General features: G+C 37.7%; 1 protein-coding gene across 2 annotated transcripts in view; it reads left to right on the top strand.

Moving 5' to 3' along the window:
• ATG5 (autophagy related 5) overlaps positions 1-20,838 on the top strand; it is a 131,010-nt gene that overhangs the window by 52,134 nt on the left and 58,038 nt on the right. For both annotated transcript variants that reach the window (XM_058734845.1, XM_058734846.1), the window contains one exon: positions 26-188. In XM_058734845.1, the coding sequence (XP_058590828.1) occupies positions 26-188 (163 nt within the window). The remainder of the gene's footprint in view (positions 1-25; positions 189-20,838) is intronic.

Here is a 20,838-nt window from a genome sequence, read left to right as displayed (position 1 = left end):
TATGTGTATTTTTTTCCTTCGATAGAGTTTTCCAGAAAAGGACCTTCTGCACTGTCCATCTAAGGATGCAATTGAAGCTCATTTTATGTCTTGTGTGAAAGAAGCTGATGCATTAAAGCATAAAAGTCAAGTAATCAATGAAATGCAGAAAAAAGATCATAAGCAGCTCTGGATGGGATTACAAAATGGTAAATATAACACCGTTTAATTTCAGAATACCACTTTTTAAACTATGAAATAACTGTAACCCTGTGAGTAGCTGGTACATTTTAGGATTGGTGGTACAAGTTTAAATTCCAGCCTCTACACACAAAATTTAGCTACAAAAGTAGCTGCCTTTACCCGTCCGTAACATCGTATTCTTCCAACATCCTTCTCTTCGTGGATTCGCTAGTATTGGGATGGTTGCTTTGCCCATAACACCAGCTCGTATTACAAACCTCTTGTGTTTAGCTTCTGGAGAAAGTGCCCTCGTTGCTAGTCATCTTCCTGGAATTGCAACTGGACACCCTGTGTGCATACCAAAATGCCTCCCCCTGCTAGGGCACAAACTCCAGCCCTTGCTTTCTCAGAGCAGTATGACTCGCTTCGTGCTTGCATTCTCTCTCCCCTGGCTGGGATTTAGAAAATACACTCAAGGAAAAAGCTGAGAGGAATCTGCAGCTCACCTCTGTATTCTCCCATCTTCTTAATCTTGCCTGCATTGATTGCCCCCCAGTTGTCTTATTTACAGGCAGCCATTGTTTTGCATGGGTCCAGTAGTTCATATGCTTTAGTTAAATAGTACTAGGTCCTTAACAATCTGGTTCAAATTTCACTTACTTTCATAAAGTTACTGAAATTACATAAAGTACAAACTTTATTGCTAGCTCTTTAGTCCATGAATCATTTACCAGCATAGATGCATCATGATCAGAGACCAGTCACATCACTTCCTTCAGTGTCTGTCAGTGAATCATCGTTACTCACCTGTTACTTAGTTTACCCACAGACAGCAAAGCATGTAGTTGTGTTCCCTCCTTGTCTCCAGTGATAAGCCCATATAACATTTTGTAAAAGTGGATAATTGAAAGAGGGAATTGGCCAAGAAAGGTGAAAGTGCAGCAAATCCACAAAAAGTGGTAATGTTGGCCGTGGGATTTTACAGGAATAATGGAATCGTAAAAGAAACAGTGGGCTGTGAGCGTGTTGACACTGCCATCTTTTGAGATGCTAGATATGCAGCCACAGGAACTTGGCGAAGGTGAACGTTTCCGCGTAAATGGGGAAAGTGATTGCGACAAAAAGGGTGAATTTATCCCTGGCAAAATGATGCTGGCAAAAAACTTAGCATTACAGGAACGCTCACGTTCCTGTAATGTTTCATGACATTGGAAGTGCAAATGATGAAATGCAAATGATGAAGTTGATCCGGACCCAGAAAGGCATGTGACAGTTTGCCAAGGTTTAGGAAAGATGCTCGCTTGTAAGCTCTATGTGAAGAAAGCAAGCACTATTCAAACTGTGCTTTAGTTTTTTACAGAATAATAAATAAGATGCTGGAATTCTCAGCGTTTCTCATGTTTTAAATTCCAGTATACTAAATAAATTAATTTTGTTTACTTCATTTTCTTACACATTTATAACAAAGAAAGAGAGTTTTTAATGTTTTGACAATTTTTAAAGACCACACCATTGATTATTAAGATCACTTTGCACAGTTTCATGGTGACTTTTCCAGTCCTGCACTACTATGCAAAGCAAGGCTTGCCTGTATTTGTCCATATAGTTGTTTTTAGATAGGAAATTAGTCCAAAATAAGCTGGAATTTAATGGCAATAATGAGAATAAAATAGAAGACCCACTTTCTCCCCCCGACTCCACCCTTGAAAACATAATTTTAGTAATTTTTAAAAACTGTGATCCATTTTTATCTTTGAGACTATACTATTATCATGGCAAAGAGGTGTTTGTTGTCATGTAGTATTTATTGAACTTTCATTATACAAACAGGGCATTATCTGAGACTTCAGTAGTGCAAAAGGTACATACTTGATGACAGTGTGTATTGTAAATTAAATTTTGTCATTTCTCTTAATTTCTTAGATTTGAGTTACAATGAGTTGCTCCTTAGTTTTATATTTGTATGTTTGGTATTTCTTAATTAGATTGTAAGTTTTGCAAAGGCAGCCTTTCCCCTCCTTTATCTTACTGAGTATACAAATTCCTATTAAATATTTAAGAGAGTTTACAATCCCTTAAGATATATTTCTTCCTTTTTCTTGCTGGCTATTTGAAGATGAAATTGTAGGAGACTTGTGAATAAGAAGATAACCTAAGTAGAAGAAGCCTGGAATCTTGTCAAGAGAGCAGGGATCTGAGAATAATTTGGCTTCAGAATTGAAGTAAATAATTTAAATGGGCATTCAAGTAGGTGTTCTTGAAATCTGTTGTGAAACTGGGTGAGCCTGCTGTAGAGAGAGCTCAAGGATTCAGCAGCGGATTCTAAAGATGATTAAAATGTTTCACTTGGGGCATTGGAGGCTTGAGTGTGAGGGGCTGGTTAGGAGTTGTTTAGTTTCAACTCTCCTAGCAGCTCCGTAGGGCAACTCATTCAATCCCTTTGAGCTTCAGTTTCTTTATATGTAAAACATGAGCATATCTGCTATGTTCTCTTATAGGTGTCTTTAGAGGCTTTAAAGAAACACTTACACAGTTTATGGGAAAGTGTGTGAAAGGAAGTAAAGCTGTCTTGAAAAGAATTACTGAGAAGTCACTTTGAGACCCTAGAACAGGGGGTTGGCAGACTATGGTCATGGGTCAGCCACCAGTTTTTATAAAAACAGTCTTTATAATAAAGACTTATTAGAACCCTGCCACACCCGTTATTTGTGTATTGTCTGTGACAGCTTTCATGCTACAATGGCTGAGTTAATAGTTGTGACAGAGACCATGTGGCCCACAGCCTAAAATATTTACTCGCTCTGCCCGCTTTAGAAAGCATTTGCCAGCTCACAGAAGGTTGACTAAACCAACAGCTCGTATTTATCATTGACCTAAAGCATGACTCAGAATGTCACATTCAGAGTTTGGTATAACTTAATGTATCAGACTTAGTCTAATAACTGCCTTCATTGCTATTTTTTGGCGTAAAATACCTCTTTTCCTATTTTTGTCTTAGCTCATATTCTTTCTTGGACATATGACTGTTTTAAAGTTAGCTTTATTAAGTTAAATTTTATTAAATTACTTTTCAAATTGAATTTCATTAAATCTGACTGGAAATGGTATGTGGTTAAAATGTACTTTCTTCCATTTTTATTTTTAGTTCTAAATTATTTTTTGTAGCAATTATGTTTGGTCTGTCTTGCTTGTACTTGTAATGATTGAACTTACACTCAAAATCGTTCGTGTGGTATCCTGTGGGTACTGGAGACCTTGGTAGTTTATTTATTCTACTTTTTAAAATCTAAACTATTCATTTAGGAAATTTTTAGCTAAGTAAAGGCTGTTTGTAGGAAGTCTATCTGGGGATAAAAGGCTGAATGTAAAGCCTTTTGAATGAATGCTACATTAAAGTAAATTGATGAAAGATGGGTTTAGTAGTTCCTTCTGCCTAGAATGCCCTTTCCTTCTCTTTTGTCTAATTCCTACTTGTGCTTTCGTGCTTATTTCTCTCATCACCTGCTATGTGAAGCCTTCTTTATTTTTTTAGCCAACAGATATTTAAAGAAGATCTAACATGTTCCTGACACTACTAGGAGTTAGTGACCATCCAGCAGTGATAAAACAAACATGGACCCTGTCTGCATGAAGCTTATAGCCACATGGAGGCAGAACTACCCATGTTTTCATGTTGTCAGGGCTTCTTGTCTGTCCATATGCATTTTTGCTCTCCTATTTTATCATGCCCTCATATAGTTATGATTTATGTAATTCTGCTAGAATATAAATTTCTCCTGGTTGGAGTGTATTATACATTTTGTAATCCCCACCATCTAGTCCAGTCTTAGGCATGGAGCAGACAGAGTTAATATTGACTGAATGACTATTTATTCCTTTTTAATACTGCAAGGAAATAATATCAACAGCCTTTTATAAATAGTTTAATACTAGTGTAAAATGGAGGAAGTATTTTGTTTGAATTTATTTATGGAAATGGATTTTATGTTTAAGAACTTTTCCGTCCAAAAGAAGGTCCTATTAATTTGTGAAAACAAAGATATTTCACCTTTTGATTTGTATAATTGTAAATTGGTCAGAATTGAGACATAGCAGATGGTAAATTTATTTCATTCAGAACTGCACCTGTAGATCCTAACAACTAAACAACGATTTAAACAGTTTTTGAATACTTTCAAATGCTAATTTTAATTTTTCAGATCTGTGTGAAAGAGAAATAAGAAAAACTTTTGAAACCAAGAAAACTCATTTAAGACATACTGTGCCTTTCAGTGTTTTTTATGGGTTTTCATTTTAGATATAAGAGTATTTAACCTCCCTGTGAAACCACGTTAATGGCCACAAAAAAGAAAAGAAAGTAACATTTTTATTATATATGAGGCTGTTGTCACTACATGTGCAGGCTATTTTCTATTAAATGTCAAGCTCTTTTTCTTATAAGCTAGAGATTTGAAGAAATCTCCAAAATATATTTTTAACATATGACTTAGTTTTCAGCATTGGTTTTTTGAATACACTAAAAAAGAAAAGATAGCATTAAGTAAATTCCATAGTCCTTCAAATAAATCTAAGTTTTGACTGCTAAATCTGTTGAAAATTTACATTGTGTCTGAAGTGTGGTTAATCCTTTTGAGCTAAGTAATTTTTTAGAGTAATCCATTGTTTGGTAGTGAGCCATTTTAACCTAAAACTGGTTTTTAAGAGGAAATAATCCTGAAAGGTGATTTTTAAAACAAGTCATAACATTTTGGAAATACTTTTGTTTGGGGGCGCCTGGGTGGCTCAGTCAGTTAGGCATCTGACTTCGCCTCAGGTCATGATCTCGTGGTCTGTGGGTTTGAGCCCTGCGTCGGGCTCTGTAATGATAGCTCAGAGCCTGAAGCCTGCTTCAGACTGTGTCTCCCTCTCTCTGCCCCTTCCTAGCTCATGCTCTGTCTGTCTCTCTCTCAAAAATAAATAAACATTAAAAAATTTTTTTAAAAAAAGAAAATACTTTTGTTTGTTGGGTGATGTAAAAGATAAATGCAATGGTTTTAACTCTTTGGAGGCTTGTATGATAGAGGCAGTTGGATTGTAATTGCATTGCTTTGTTTTTATCAGTTGCATGTAGTAGAATAAGTATGGGACTGAAGATCTGTTGGTCTGAGAAGGACCTGATCTTTATGTCTTATCAGTTGTGTGGTCTGGCAGATCACTTTCCTCTCTAAGCTGGAGTTCCTTATAAATGTAAATGTGGTAAGAGTTCACAAAACTCACATTCAAGGACTATAAAGTCGTAATCATATATACCTGAATTCTAATGATTAGATATTTTCAATTGATTCCAAAGGATTTCTTGGAAGAAGATTTACTATTGATGATCTCTCTCTCTTACCTCTCCCTCTTTCTTTCTTCCTCTCCCCTCCCCCTCTCTTTCTTCCCCTCCCCTCCCCCTCTCTTTCTTCCCCTCTTTCCCTTTTCCCTTCTTCCCTCTCCCTCCCTGTCCCTTTGAAGCAAGACTTGAGTGGAAGGCAACTTTCCAGAAATAAGTGTGGTGTCATAGAAAGAGTACTAAAGCAGAGAGAGAAGAGATTTTAAGATTGAGCTCTGTATCTTGAAGCTTCAATTTCTATGATGTTGTTACAGTGTCAGATGCTGTTCTAGGTGTAGGTGGTATGGAAGGAGGTTCCTAATAGGAGGCATAAGTACTTCTCTTGCACCTTTTGTCTGAACGAGAGGTCGATATTTGGTAAGCTTTCTGTTTGTCTTTAGCAAAATTCAGATTTTTACCACTTGTGAGAACACTGAGTTTACATTGTGTAAATAAGAGCAGAGTAAATAGTATAATGAGCCCCCACATACCTGTCACCCAGCCTCAGCAGTTATCAATATGTGGCCAGTCTGTTTCCTCTATTACTTCTCGTCCCTCCCCCACGTTCAGTTTATAGGAATTTTTATCCTTTCATACAGTGCCACAAATATTGTTTATAGATTTATATTCTTCATAGATTTTATACTCTGATATTTAATGAAGGCATGCAAACAACATTCATTATAGGAGAGTCATGCCCAGATCCTGGTAGTTTGGTTCAGCCAATTACAGGAACCTGTCATGTGCCTGGCACTGCACTAGGCTTAGGGGCCCCTGGGGTGGGTGTGACAGGCAGAGTCCTTTCTTCAGAGCTTACAGTCTGTTAGATGAGCCAGACATTAAACAGATAGCCTTTAAATAATTATCACATTTATAACTTGAGTTGTGGAGGAAAGAGGAAGGGATAGAAAGCAGGGTGGTTGTGATAAAAGTGTTCCAGGCACAGGGAATGACCGGGTTGGGCAGAGAAGCAAAAAAGAGTTTAATAAGTTCTGAGAGCTCAGGGAGGCCATTCTGACGAGAGCATGGTGATCAAGACCGAGAGTGGCTAGTAGGTAACAGTCCAAATTAGGCAGAGACCTGACAGTGCAAGTTAGCCGAGACCCTGTCTATTCAGGACCTTATAGGCTATTTTAATGATACGGAACTTAATCCCTAGAGAGTGAGGTGGGGTAGATAGGGGACCACTGAAAGATTTTAAGTAAGACTATAACAGATTTTCTTTTTAGAGGCATGTCTTTGAATGCAGTGTGGTTAACGAATTAATTCCTGCTATATAACTTGGTCCGTATTTTATGGGTATCATTTTCACGCTAATTCATTGAACAAGTAGTTAGTGAATCTATGCTGGTGATAAAACAGACTGAAATTCCTACCCTTATGCAGCCATAATTCTAGTGGGAGAGACCGACAAGAAGCATATATACATAAGTAAAATGCTTCATGTGTCATATGATGATAAGCGCTGTGGGAGAAAAATAAAACAGGGAAAGGTGAGAGAGAACTGTGTGGGGATAGGGCATTGCTATTTTAAATAGAATGGTTGTGGAAGGTGTCACTGATTGGGTGACATTAAATAAAGATCCAAAGCAGCATTATGCTTTATCTTGGGGTTAATACCTCCCTAAGCAGAGGGAACATCGAGGGCAAAGGCCCTGAAGTGAGAGAATGCTGGGCAGTTTCAAAGAATATAATCCTGTTTGTAGCTTTTTGAAATTACAGATATTGTAAGGGTTTTTTTCTGGCATACCTCTTTTTCTCTAGCCTTCCTGTCTATTTTCCCTCTACCTTTATAGTCTCACTTTTGTTTTTTTCTGTGTAGCAAAAATGACACTCTTTTGTATCTGCTTGTTTTCATAAGTCTCTTGGGATACAAAACATCCTATTGGCAGTTGATTTTACACTATTTGAAAGCAATAAACAAAGTGTAAGAATGGATACCAGGAGGGATTGGACCTATTTATATTAAGGTGGTTAGGGAAGACCACTTTTAGGAGATGATATTCAACCTGAAGTCTTAAGGATGAGGACGAACGAACTGCCACTTCAGGAATAGCGTGCTCCAAGGACACGAGGCAACAAAGAGTTTGGTATGTTTTAAGGAACTGGAGGAAGGCCACTGTGTCGTGGATAATAGTGACCACGAGGGGAGGGTGACATGAGGTGGGGTTGGAGAGATGGGAAAGAGCTAGATGATGCAGGGCCTTGTATAGGCCAAGGAAAATAATTTAGATGTTACCTGCGATGGGAAGTCACTGGAGAATTTTTAAGCGGGAGAGTGATGAGATACAAAGAGGATGTAAGAACATTCTGGCTGCTGAATGGAGGATGGAAAAGAAGGAGCCAAGATTGGAAGTGGAGAGGCTGTAGTAGTAGGTCCAGGTATGAGATGAAATGGAGAAAAGCCGGTAAATTTGGGGTTTATTCTGGAGGTAGAATGGACAGAATCTGTTAGATTGGCTGTAATGTTGGGGTGAAAACAAGGGAGAGAATCATTTCTGGATTCTGACTGGGACAGCTAGATGGATAGTGCTGCTTTATACTGTGATATGAAATAACTAGATGGGGAACAGGTTTGGGGCGGGGAACCAACCCTAACTGAGGAGGTCAGCTTTGAGGCTGAAAATCTGAGATGTCTCTGAGACATTCGTGTGGAGCTGTGTTGTGTTAGCTATTGCTAGAGTTAGTTATTGCTACTGTGCGTGTGTGGTAGTGGATGGAGACGGCTTAATAAGTTTGCATTGAATGCCGCAGGTTCTCATTTCCTACTCGTTTACTTTTACAGGTGCCATCTTTATTATTTGTCCTTTAAGTCAGTGTCCCCAGTGATACACGGCCGCGAACTATGGAGCAATTGCATGTATTCCTGATGTTTGGCAGTTCTTTATACCCACTAACCATTGTGTGCTTTCCTTTCTGCATACAGCTGACTTTGTCATTTCCAGTATTTTGCCCGCTATACAGTAAGGTGGGTAAGTTCAGCCTAAAGCTGTGTGTGTGGCATTCCAGAATCTACAACTTTGTGAGAAAGTTGCTTAAAGCAAATTTGTAACCTGCTTGAGCATTCTATTAAGTTTTACTGTGAAACAGTCAGGCATTTTTTACTCTATTATGTTACATCTTTTAAATCAGTCTCTCAGTGTTCTACTTTCTGCAATTAAAAATAATGATGGAAATCTAAAAAAGTTTTGTATTTGCGTTTTAATATAAAGCTATACAGATACTTTGTTAGGCTTTTGGAGAAAGATTGCTCAAGGAATTGCATGATTCCAATGAATAAATACATTTGGTAATAATTTGGATCATAGCCTCTTACAGTTCTTTGGGTAGTGTTGGCAGTGAACATCATGAATAATAAAACTTGGTGAAAACATTTAGACAGTTACTTCATAATATCCTACAGATAATCCTAACAAAAGTTTTTGGCAACAGTCCATTAATAACAGTGAATGGTCATCTGTCCCAGCATTCGTTGGTGGTAGAGAATACATGAGATGCAGTTGATATATGATAAATCAATATGACTAGGTTAATTATCTAAACTCTGAATAATAATTGAAAATGTTTTAGTGAATTCCTAGCATTATAGGAACACAAAAATTTAGTTTTTAATGCGCTTTTAAGTATAATTTCAAATCATCTACAATGAAATGATTGCTCTATCATCTCTTTTGTTTATATTTCGTCCAATTAAAAAACTTTCTAAAAATCTATACCTGCTAACACACTATCATTTTTTTCCTATAATGTAAGTGTGGAAAGGTTTAAGAAGCTTTTCCTCCACCATGTAGAGGAAATGCAAACAAACATCTGTCTCATAAATGATTTTCACTGTTGGAGCCATGACCTGTCATTACTATTTGAATTTACAGCATGGCTTCTCTTGGAAAAAATTTATACACACACAATATATGCATATACAGTTCAACTTATTTTGTTTTTAAGTGAATGTTTTATTTTGAAACTTAAGATATTTCATGACTTAAGAGAACAGAAAACCCAGAGGTACTTACTTTCCTAACATTTTTTTGTTTTGTCCTTATCACTTTTCTTAAGAGTACTGTTTCTCAAAGTGTAGACACTTGGGTCCGAAGCATCAGCATTACCTAGGAACTAATTAGAAACGTACCCTAGACCAACTGAATCAGAAACTCTAGGTTCCAACAAAAGGTCCCAGCAGTCTATGGATCCACAAGCCCTCCAGGTGATGGTGATGCACTGAAGTTTGAGAACCACTGCACTGGAGTGGGACTCCTCAGCCTTAGCACTATAGCTATCTTGGAGTGGATAATTCTTGGTGTTGGGGCAGCGGCAGGGAGGGAGCTGTCTTATGCATTTGTGGGCATTTGTTAGCATTCCTGGTCTTTCTCCCCACTCGCTAGATGCCTGTAACACAGTACTCCCCACTCTCTATCATGACATTAAAAAATACCTCCAGACATTGCAAAATATTCCCTTGGGGGCAAAGTTGACCCATTTGAGAACCACTGCTCTAGAGAGAAGTGATGGATACAACTGCTTTTCCTTCAGAGTAGCAGTGACCACTTATGGAATACCCAGTTTCTGTGCTGGGTACTCTACATGAATTATCATTGTCATCAGAGCAGCCTTGCAGGATATGTTTGAAGGTTCATAGCCTGGACCAACCCGTTGATGAAGTTTCTCATCTGTTTCACCAGCCCAACCCTTGAGAACTATTATGCTCAGTTGTTACAGGGACTCATTTAGGGTATATTTGGAACAAAAGGAATTTGGCATATAAGTGAATTAAAGATATTTTAACCAGTTAACTCTTCTTATCTATAAATTTAACCATGTGAACTTCTTATTGTAAGCTTAGCCCTACGTGTTTTGGGATGGCTCTCATTGTATTTTTGCTGTAGTGACTGTTAAGTGACAAATGAATCAATAGTATGGTGTCATTTCAGTAAGACTGAAGTGCTGACTTTTTTTAAATAACGTGTCTTCTATATTTTTCCTTTTCCCTCTTTTGCCTCCTTTCATCCCCCTCTCCACTGTGTAGCACTTGATCTAGTTCTGCATATCTTAGCCCTTTTTTCCTCTCTCTTCCCTCTCATTTAAATTGACCTAGTCTCTGATCCATTCCTTCATTATCTTTGTAGGGTCTGGATGGCCAGATTTACATTTTAGTTTAACAAGTTGTAATTGCTACTGGCCAGTGTGTTACCTGTTTCCAGATACCTCTTTCATGCACTTAAAAAAAAAAAAAAATTATGTTTATTCATTTTTGAAAGATAGAGACAGAGTATAAGCAGGGTTGGGGCGGAGAGAGAGGGGGACACAGAATCTGAAGCACACTCCAGTTTCTGAGCTGTCAGCTCAGACTCGACGTGGGGCTCGAACTCACGAACCGCGAGATCATGACTAGAGCCGAAGTCGGACACTCAACTGACTGAGCCACCCAGGCGCCCCAAACTTTTTAACAAAGACCTAGACATTAACTTTATTGAAAATTTCAGAATTTCAAGCCCCTTCTCCCCCACTCTTCCACTCCCCACTCCCCTGACCTTCTGTTTACTCTGTGTCTGCCAATGCAGACCAGTTTTGGTTAGTGACTGTGGTAATGACTTCTGGATGTCAGAATTCTGTATATTAGAGATGTTCTTGTCTGAACCAGAGAAGTGACTATAGCTGTACAGCAGTGCTAATTTCTTATTATTCATGTCTCTTCTCTTTGATTGCTGTGGAAACTGTCAAAGATTCAGAAATTCTTTTATGTGAAAATCACACTTACAATTATTAAACCATGCCAGTATTTTAATTCGTATGCAGAGAGTTGCAAGATTTTAACCCCAAAACTAGAATAGAAATAGTTAATTTAAAAAGTGAGTGCAAAATAAACAAATTTTTTCATCTAAGATACAGTGTGTTCCCTCAAGTCCTGATTATTATCTTCAGAGTATCTTTCTGTATAATAAGCATTTCTTGCCACAGGGTCCCTTTAGAATTAAGGCTATCCTTGATACCTGGGCTTTTTTGACATATAGTTTATTTCTTTCCCACTAGACGGATATCAATAAAATACCCCAAACCGTATTTTTAATTGGAGTTGATTTCATAAAATATTTAACCAAAAATACTTCACTTTGAATAGCTTTAAGCCATAGTGAAAGCTAAACAAGAAAAAGAGCCACAAAAACATGGCTCTTTTTCTTAAACTAGCTTCTTGGTTTTGTTAATATACACCTCAGATTTTTCCCTACAGTATTGTGCTGTTAGCCAGCATTTTTTTTTCATTTATTTTAAGGTGAAATTTTTTTTTAATGTTCATTTATTTTTTGTGAAAGAGAGAGCAAGCAGAGGAGGGGCAGAGAGAGAGAGAGAATGAGAAAGAGAATCCCAAGCAGGCTCCACACTGTCAGCGCCAAGCCTGATGTGGGGCTTGAACTCACGAACCATGAAATCATGACTTGAGCTGAAATCAAGAGTTGGACCCTTAACCGACTGGGCCACCCAAGCACCCCAAGGTGAAATTATTTGTATGTAGGATTTAAAAACTCTGAGAAAACATCTTTTACATATTTTTTTACAAGATAAAAAGTATTGATATTTGTCCACTCAAAATGTAAGGAGAGGTTGGATGAGAGAGCAGTCAGTGCTCTCTAATCTCTAGGAAGTAGGAGGAGAAAGAAGACAATTCCATAACCTTATTGAGTTAAGGGGAAAAACTTTAAACTTAGAAGTTTTCTCACCCATATTTTTATAACAATTTATTTTCAGGTGTTACTACACTCAAAAGAATACCATATGGCATTTAAATATTTGATTTATAGGGGCGCCTGGGTGGCTCAGTCGGTTAAGCGTCCGACTTCGGCTCAGGTCATGATCTCGCGGTCCGTGGGTTCGAGCCCCGCGTTGGGCTCTGTGCTGACAGCTCAGAGCCTGGAGCCTGTTTCAGATTCTGTGTCTCCCTCTTTCTCTGACCCTCCCCTGTTCATGCTCTTTCTCTGTCTCAAAAATAAATAAATGTTAAAAAAAAAATTTTTTTTTAAATATCTGATTTATAAATCAGTAAGTTTAGAAAAACTGCTAGAATAATTTCACATTTAGTAACTATTCTCATTTTTACCCTTAGGATTCTTAGAAATCCTGATTAATTTGTTTGCCTTGTAGGGTACATTATATATATGACTTGTCACTAAAAGCTACTGAATACATTTAAAATAATAGTATTTAGTCCAAACTAAACTCATTATAGGACATAATAAAATGTATAAAATACTAGGTGCACCCTATTTTGTAAGGTATGTATATAATGTTAGGAATCAACTTTGTTTTGGCAATGAATGAGTTATAATTAATTTTGTATTAAATGCCACCTGAATAATCCTAGTAGCTAATAATTGAACTATGATTGAATTTTCCAGTTTCAGACATCATTGTCCTTGTCTTCTTTTAGGAGGTGGTTCCTAATTGAGTGACATTTTCCATTGGTTATCACAGTGCATATCTCCTTATTCTTTGAAAAAATTGTGCCTTCATGAACATGTTGAAGCAAATAGTATTTATTTCTGCACTGGCTGCTGCTAAGTGTTCAGTATTGTCATCTGTAACTGTGAAAGGAGACAAGATTTGTTAAACTATTATACCTGACACTTATATGAGTTTTGAAGTCTTTCAAAACTCTGAAACTTTGAAGTCTATCGAAAACTCTGGAGTTTTTGATAACATAAACATTTCATTTGTTAATAATTTCCTGGATTCCTGTTAATTATAGGTCATTGAATATACTCAACTTGGAGTACCGAGCAAGCAGTGTTCTTATTTATAGAAATGTAACTCAAAGTTTTCTGTGATATGGTATTGTATCCCTGAGAGTCTACTGGCTGGATGATGTCAGGTAAATAATTTACTTGCTTTGAACCTCAGTTTCCTCCTGTGTAAAATGAGGTTAACTATTCAGTAAGTTGCTATGAAAACCAGACAACATGAAACCCATATAGGGTTTTAATATTTTCTTAATGTTTTTAAAACCCTAGCTAAATTCTGTGCAAGTGTGTTTTTACTAATAAAACCCATCTCTGAGGTCTTACTATAATTAGAACCCACAACTTTTCACTCTAGCTTTACTTCAGTGTGTTGTGTTGTTTAATACCGCTTCTTTTTTTTTTTTTTTAATTTTTTTTAACGTTTATTTATTTTTGAGACAGAGAGAGACAGAGCATGAACGGGGGAGGAGCAGAGAGAGAGGCAGACACAGAATCGGAAGCAGGCTCCAGGCTCTGGGCCATCAGCCCAGAGCCCGATGCGGGGCTCGAACTCACGGACCGTGAGATCGTGACCTGAGCTGAAGTTGGACACTTAACCGACTGAGCCACCCAGGCGCCCCTAATACCGCTTCTTTACCAGCCTGCCTTTAGCATGCTTTTTACTTACGTGTCTGTCACGTGGTCATCTGCCTTTTAAAGACATGGGGTTGGGGTGGAGAGGACTTGGGCCCTTAAGCACTGCCAGTGCAAGATAAAGGACACATCAGACCTGTTAGAAGTTGTGATAATTTTACATGTGTCAGTTTGGCTTCTCCAACTACATATTAAGTGAAGGACAGAACCTATTGTGTACTTATTTTATTTTTTTTTAATTCTTTACAGCTTTCAGTACTTAATGAAGTACATAGATAGGAGCAGATAGTTTGATAGATTTAACTCTGTGCAGATGCTACAGAGTAAAAACTTATTTGAGCACTGTGTTACCTTTTCTTTTCTCTTCCATGCCTAGAATTAAACTGGAGACTCATAGAATGAATCATTTGCAAGTTAGGAACTTCTTGTAAAGGGATATTTTTCACGTTGAGAGGTTAGATGGCTTTCAAATAAAACAGAATTTACCTGGAATTATATTACATTTACTAAACTCTTGTGATGTCCTAAGTCTGGATACTTTTACATGTAGTATCTCAGTAATTCTTCACATGAATTAGGTAAACATTATCAACTTTGAAAAGAAGGAAATGAGCTCACGGAACTAGTAAGAGATGGGACAAGGATTTGAACCTAGACCTCTGATTCTAAAATGATTGTATTTTCCATTACATCTGGGGGTTATTAACTCTGGCTTCATATTAGAATCATCTGAAAGCTTCCAAAAATTACAGTTGCCAGGGCATCTGAAATAAGTGGTCTGGAGTGAGTCCCTGACATTTGTAGTTTTGTAAACCCAGGTGATTGAAGTGAGCAGCTGAAGCTGAGGAATGTTGCATTGAACATGGTGTCCCCCACTACCCCCCCCCCCCCTTTTAAAGCTTTCGTTGTCAGTGAGTATTAATGGAATTTTTCTCATCAAAAGCACAAAGGATTTGCATTAGAATAAAGACAGAATATCCTGTGTAGTAAACATTGCACAGATATGGTGAACGTAATGGATGTATGTTTTTCTCTGCCAGTCTTTCAAAAATTAAAATAGATTTTTGATTTTGTCTTAGGATTTTAGTGTGTTCTCTGAAGTGAAAATGAGCTTGCTGTATTTGTTTCTGGCCTTCTGACTTTAGGAAAGTGCTAAGTTTTAATTTAGCCTAAGAGGAAGAACATTTTCTCAATTTACAGTAGCTTTGAAAGCTAATAAATCAGATTATTGGTTATAAATCTACAGGTGATTTACACAGGGATACATTTAGTTAATTACTCTTGGCTTACCACTGTGCTACAGCTCTGTAAATCTCTGGCAAACAAGCTACTTTAAAGATTGTCTTTTAGATTAAATGAAGACTTAATTATAATTGAAGATCATTCTTTTTTTTATATTTAACATGAGCACATAGAATAAGTTTTTTTTAGCATCATGAAATTTTTGAGTTTTCAGTCCCTTTTATGTAATCATTGGCCCAATTTCAAAATAAATATGAAATAAACTTTCTTAATTGGCCAGAATACAGTTATTGAATTCTGTCTACTTAAGAATAAAGTCAATTACTGGGATTAACTGTTGGAATACATTAGAGATGTTATAACCTGCAGTTATAGTTTATTGTGATGTTGAAATTAAAATTTACAGTCTGCTTTTTCCAGTTCCTAGTAAGATTAGTTTTCTTTAATTTCCAGCATATTTTAAGCCATTTTTAAAGTAACTAGTTTTTTCTGTCTCTGTTTCTAGACCTGTGCTGTAAAGTATAACAAATCTGAGTCTCTCATCCTCCCAGATTAACGAGAAACCTCATTTTCCCCCCACCATGCTTATCCCCTCTCTCATAATATTTTAAGACATGTTAGGAGAAGGAGGGATGAGGAGGAATTGTTATTAGATCTTACAGATAGTAGAGGTAGAACTCTGACTGACCTGCTAAGACTTGAGGACTTAGATGTTTACCTAGATGTTCTTGGACCACTGTTCCTGTCCCCACCACCATTTTATGATATGGCTGGAGATTAATGCACTTGAAATTGATGGAAGGTGAATGATGACTAAATTGTTCCGTAGAGTGAGAAGATAGGTCTTACATGGTAGCAGAAATGGTTGGAGGAAGCAAAAGGGGTCATGAGGAGAATTTGGTATTATAAAGTGTTACAGCTGGATTGTATTATGGCTTTTAATCCCCCACCTGGGTAGCAAAGGCCACTCAGTTGCGTAACTCCAGGAGGCAGCACTCACACAGAGTTGGATGTGAGTGGTGTGAACTTCCTGGTCCTGAGACAGACTGAGTGCTCCAGCAGTCTTGTGATGATGGGGTTTTGGCAGAACCATTTTCCCATACTGGGTTTGACACTTCACACACCTTGCTGCTGAATCTGGAAGCTCAGTGTCTTCTCTTGTTGACTCTGAAGCAGCCTAAAAGATCACTTAAATGTAGTACTTACTTTGTGCAGGATACTGTTGTATTTTGCATGTATTAACTAATTTATGTCTTGGAATGACTTTATGAATATGTACGGTTAATGCCTTCATTTTACAGGCAGTTCCATTCATAGGAAATGAGAAAACAAAGTTTGAACGTATCTTGCTCAAACTTCTGCAGCTATTAAATGACCAAGCTAGGGGGCAAACCCATGCAGTGTGGCTCAAGTGTCTGCTTTTCCCACCATGCTATGTTACATTAGAGATTCCTTCTTTTTATTGTTCCCCATTCCCCTAAATCAGTCAGTCAGATAGTTATTTAGTCACTTAAACATTGAGCATTTACTTTGTGCCAGGAACTTTCTGGAGCTGAAGACAAAAGGCCTTGCCCTCATGGAACCTATATTTTATTTGGGGGAGAGAGACAAGAAGTAATAGACATGTGAATTGGGTGGTTTTAAATAGTGAAAAGTGTTTAGATAGAAAATAGAACATTGCTTTAGTTCTAATTGAGGGGATCTTAGGCAGTGGTACTTCTGTTGTGACTTGAATGATGAGAAAGCAGCAGCTCATATGTGAAGGTTAGAAAGGTAAGGATTCCAGGCTATGAGATGGTACATGCTTGGTGTTTTCTAGGGACAGAAAAGAAAAATCTCATGACTTGGAGCTGAGTAAGTAAACAGATTGGTGGGCATTGAGATCTCAGAAGACTTCAGGAGTAGCTGTGTTGCCAGGGGGTGAGAGGGAAAGATGTTACTGTTGCTCGCATGCAGTTTGGGCAGGGAGCAGTCTGCCCCTGTTGCAGGCAATAAGGAAGTTCAGTGGAGTTTTAAGTAATGATTCTAGTACTTCACAAACCGTATTGTTAAAGTATGTCATAAAGCATTGTTCCTTGTGGCCCTTTAGAAACATGGTTGGAAAATTATTCATGTGATTTGCTTTATGTTTTAAAAAACCACTGTGAATGCTATGTAGCAGGGATACAAGTGGAAGGACAGAGTCCAATTAGGCAGTCACAGTGGTTCAGTGAGAGATGACAGTGCTTATGAAAAGTTGTGGCAGTGAATACAGAGAAAAGAAATCATGCTGTCAATATATATGTATTGATTACCCTCCTTGTGGTCAGTTGCCTAGACAGTAGCACTTCTGTTGTAGAGCAGAGAACATGTCTCCTCACAGTTTATTCTAAGACAGTTGATAGTCCTGGTTGAAATTTTCCTGAGATCCAGGTTTTATTACTCTTTTGATTCACTCAAACAACAAATTCCCTAGGGTACAGTCTTCCTGCCAAGATGGGTGTTTCAGTGTGGGATTAGGGATTAGCCTTCTCCAGGACCAGCACTCCTCTCAGCCTTAATGCAGCGCCAGCCATCTGGTCCTGTTGTCTGTCTTCATGATGGATTCTCAGGGACCGTGAAGGCCTTCCAAGGCTTCTTTGCTTTGGTTAGGGCCTCCTCACCAGATCTAGCTCAGGACCTTTAAACCTCAAAGAGAAAGGTTCACAGAAATTGTGTTGAGCAGCATCCAAGCACCAGTGGATGTGTTACTGTGGAGAGATGCTCCCTGCCATGGCTCAGCCAAACACCTGTTAACCCAGGATTCTTTTAATTTGACTTGACTTGGAAGACAAATGAGTTTCAAGATACTGGTCACCTATTTAATGCACATGTATTTGGCAACCTACCAAGTAATTATTAATTTTTTCCACTCTTGTTTTGCTTTACAAATGTGTTTCCATATTCCATATGACGAAATTAATTCAAATAGGTTTATACTTGGATATACTGTCTGTTACATATTTTGAAAGCCTCTGGTCAAAACACTACATGTATTACAAGGCCATTTGTAGTACTGATTTGAATTATACTGTCGATAAGTGCATAATTTTGTGAAGCTGTGATTTTCCACTGTTTGATTTTCTCTTCAAGGAAAAGCTTAAAGTCTGTGTTTTATGTGCTGTGATGATCTGACACTTATTTGGGATGCTGTAAGTCTGTCCTTTTTGACATCACAGATGTTAAAAGACTAGGAAGTGGATAGTGTATGCAGGTGGAGGCCATTTCACTCGTTGCCGATAGTGTGAGGGTCCCAGCCAGCCATACCATATTGCTGAATCGAGGCTGAATAGCAATCCCTTAGATGCCCTCCACGTCTCTGGGGGGGCTTTAAGACACACACATTATTTGTGACATTAGAATGTTAAAACTTATTTTGCCTTGAGTTCTTAACTCTCATAAAGCTCAAGTGGAAGAACAGATACAACCTTTAAAACTGCCACTTTTTCTTATAGTTTTTCCCATGTGAGGAACAAAGAATACGAAACTTTATTTTTTAAGGTTCTTAAGGAGATACTTGATTTAAAAATGTTTTTTTTTCTTGGACACGTAGGTTGCCCAGTCGGTTAAGCCTGAGTTCGGCTCAGGTCATGATCTCATGGTTTGTGGGTTTGAGCCCCGTGTCAGGCTCTGTGCTGACAGCTCAGAGCCTGGAGCCTGTTTCGGATTCTGTGTCTCCCTCTCTCTCTGCCCCTTCCCCATTTGCGGTCTGTTTCTCAAAAATAAGTAAACATTAAAAAAATAATAAAATAAAAAATGTTTTTCCTGAACTTTTAAAAATTCCTAAGACCAGTGTAGAAGCTTAATTCAGTAAAAAGAAAGAAAAGTTGGTGACCACCAGGATCTTGAGGAATTCTATTTTTAATGTCTTTATTTAGAAAATAGATTCACTTTCTGTAAGACAGTCCTTCAGTTATGTGATTCTTAATTTTGTAGCCCTCCTAAATGAGTAAGCTAAGTTTAAAAAACAGAAACTGACTGACCATATTGCTAATAGCTCTGGCAAGAAGGATGTTATCTTCCCTTCTCCCATTCTTCGAATAGGCTAAGTGACTGCTAGTTTTAATTTTCAACTATGCAGTTGTTGGTTTTCTTTTACAATTAGAACTGAGTTAATTTGAAAGTTCTTGAAATTGATGTATGTTTACCTATAAGGGCCGTTTAAAAAACAAATAAAGACCATTATGCTTCTTTAACTTGTAGGTACTGTTTTCATGACTGATAAATAACTTTTATGACTTAATTATAATAACTAATGGCATAGTTATATTCAAAGTGTTGCTTGGTAACAGGTCAGTATGTTCTTGATTCATTATTATGTAGAAAGTTAGCAATGCATCCTAACTCCAGCTTTACTGTAGTTATTGACTAGGGGTTGGAAGAGATACTGATATTACAAAATTCAGTGTGAATGATGATTGGTTATATACTCAGTCTCAGGACTGATTTTCTTTTAATTCCTTCTATTTGTATCTTTCTTGTTAATAACTTTGGCTTATAAAAGATTATTCTCGGTTGGAATATTTTTAGTATTGTTGAGGAAATACCTGTTTTACGTAAGAACATAACAGTTTTATAAGAAGATTAAAAGCTACTATTAATACAGATCTTTCATTATGTCTTTATTCCTTTTAAACATAGTTGTATCAGACTGAGTCCAGTCAGGAGATAGAAACCACACAGAGGGTTAAGCAGGGTAAGTTTCATATGAAGAATTATTAAACTCTGATAAAAGAGTGACTGTAAGATATAAGAAAACTGCATATGGTACTCTAGGGCTAAGGGAGGAAAGTCACACTTACATAGAGCCTCTTCCCCAAGGCTGGATTTAGAACTTGTTGGAAAGGGTGTAGATCAGTCCACTGGACTAGTAGAGAAGTTCACTCTTTTGCCCAGACTGGAGCTAGTCTGCAGTCACTGGGCAGTCAGGACAACCTGGAGCACAGTCCACTAGCAGCAAGTGGACTGGGCATGCAGACAGAGTGGCAGCTCTATGGGAAGCTGCAAGTAGGCCACCCATGTGGGCCTCCAGAGGAAACCAGGGGCTCACAGGGTCTGGAGGTCTTCAGTGTGCCTATGCAAACAGGAACCTCTTTCTCTGGCAGTGACCTTTTAGGACTCTACTGAGAAAGCTTAATGTAGCTGTCAGAGTGGAAATACTTCAATTGTGTCCATTATGGCAGGACATCCACGAAAGGGTGAGTTTGAAGCGGAGAGTCATTAAGTTGATAATGGGCACAATGATGTTCATTTTTTCCAGTTTCTTTTTTTTGCCATATAGGTATGTAAAAACTTTTTTACTAAATTACCTGTCTGTACTTTTTACTGTTTGTGTTTGCTTTCCTTCCTTTAGCCCTATTGACATTTTGGGTCAGATAATTCTCGGTTGGGGGGGCGCTGTCCTGTGCATTGTGGTGTGTTTAGTGGCATCCCTGGCCTCTACTCAGTAAATGCTAGTATCACACGTAAACAGTTGTGACGACCAGAAATTTCTCCAGCAAAAATCTCTCCTGGTTAAGAACCACTGCTTTAAAAAACACTGTTAGAAACAGTCCAGTTGTGTCTCATAAAGTTTTGCTTGTGATTTTTAGCAAATTCTGTTTCAATAAAAGAAGGCATCTCAAATAATAATAAAATTTTGTTTTTGGAAGAGGTATCAGAAACTAAGTGAACCTCTTTATTTCATCTATAAATGAATTAGTC

The sequence above is a fragment of the Neofelis nebulosa genome, chromosome 6, assembly GCF_028018385.1.
Source record: "Neofelis nebulosa isolate mNeoNeb1 chromosome 6, mNeoNeb1.pri, whole genome shotgun sequence".
Taxonomy (NCBI): Eukaryota; Metazoa; Chordata; class Mammalia; order Carnivora; family Felidae; genus Neofelis; species Neofelis nebulosa.
The sequence above is the reverse complement of the archived record's forward strand: the minus strand, read 5'-3'. Positions and strand labels throughout refer to the sequence as shown.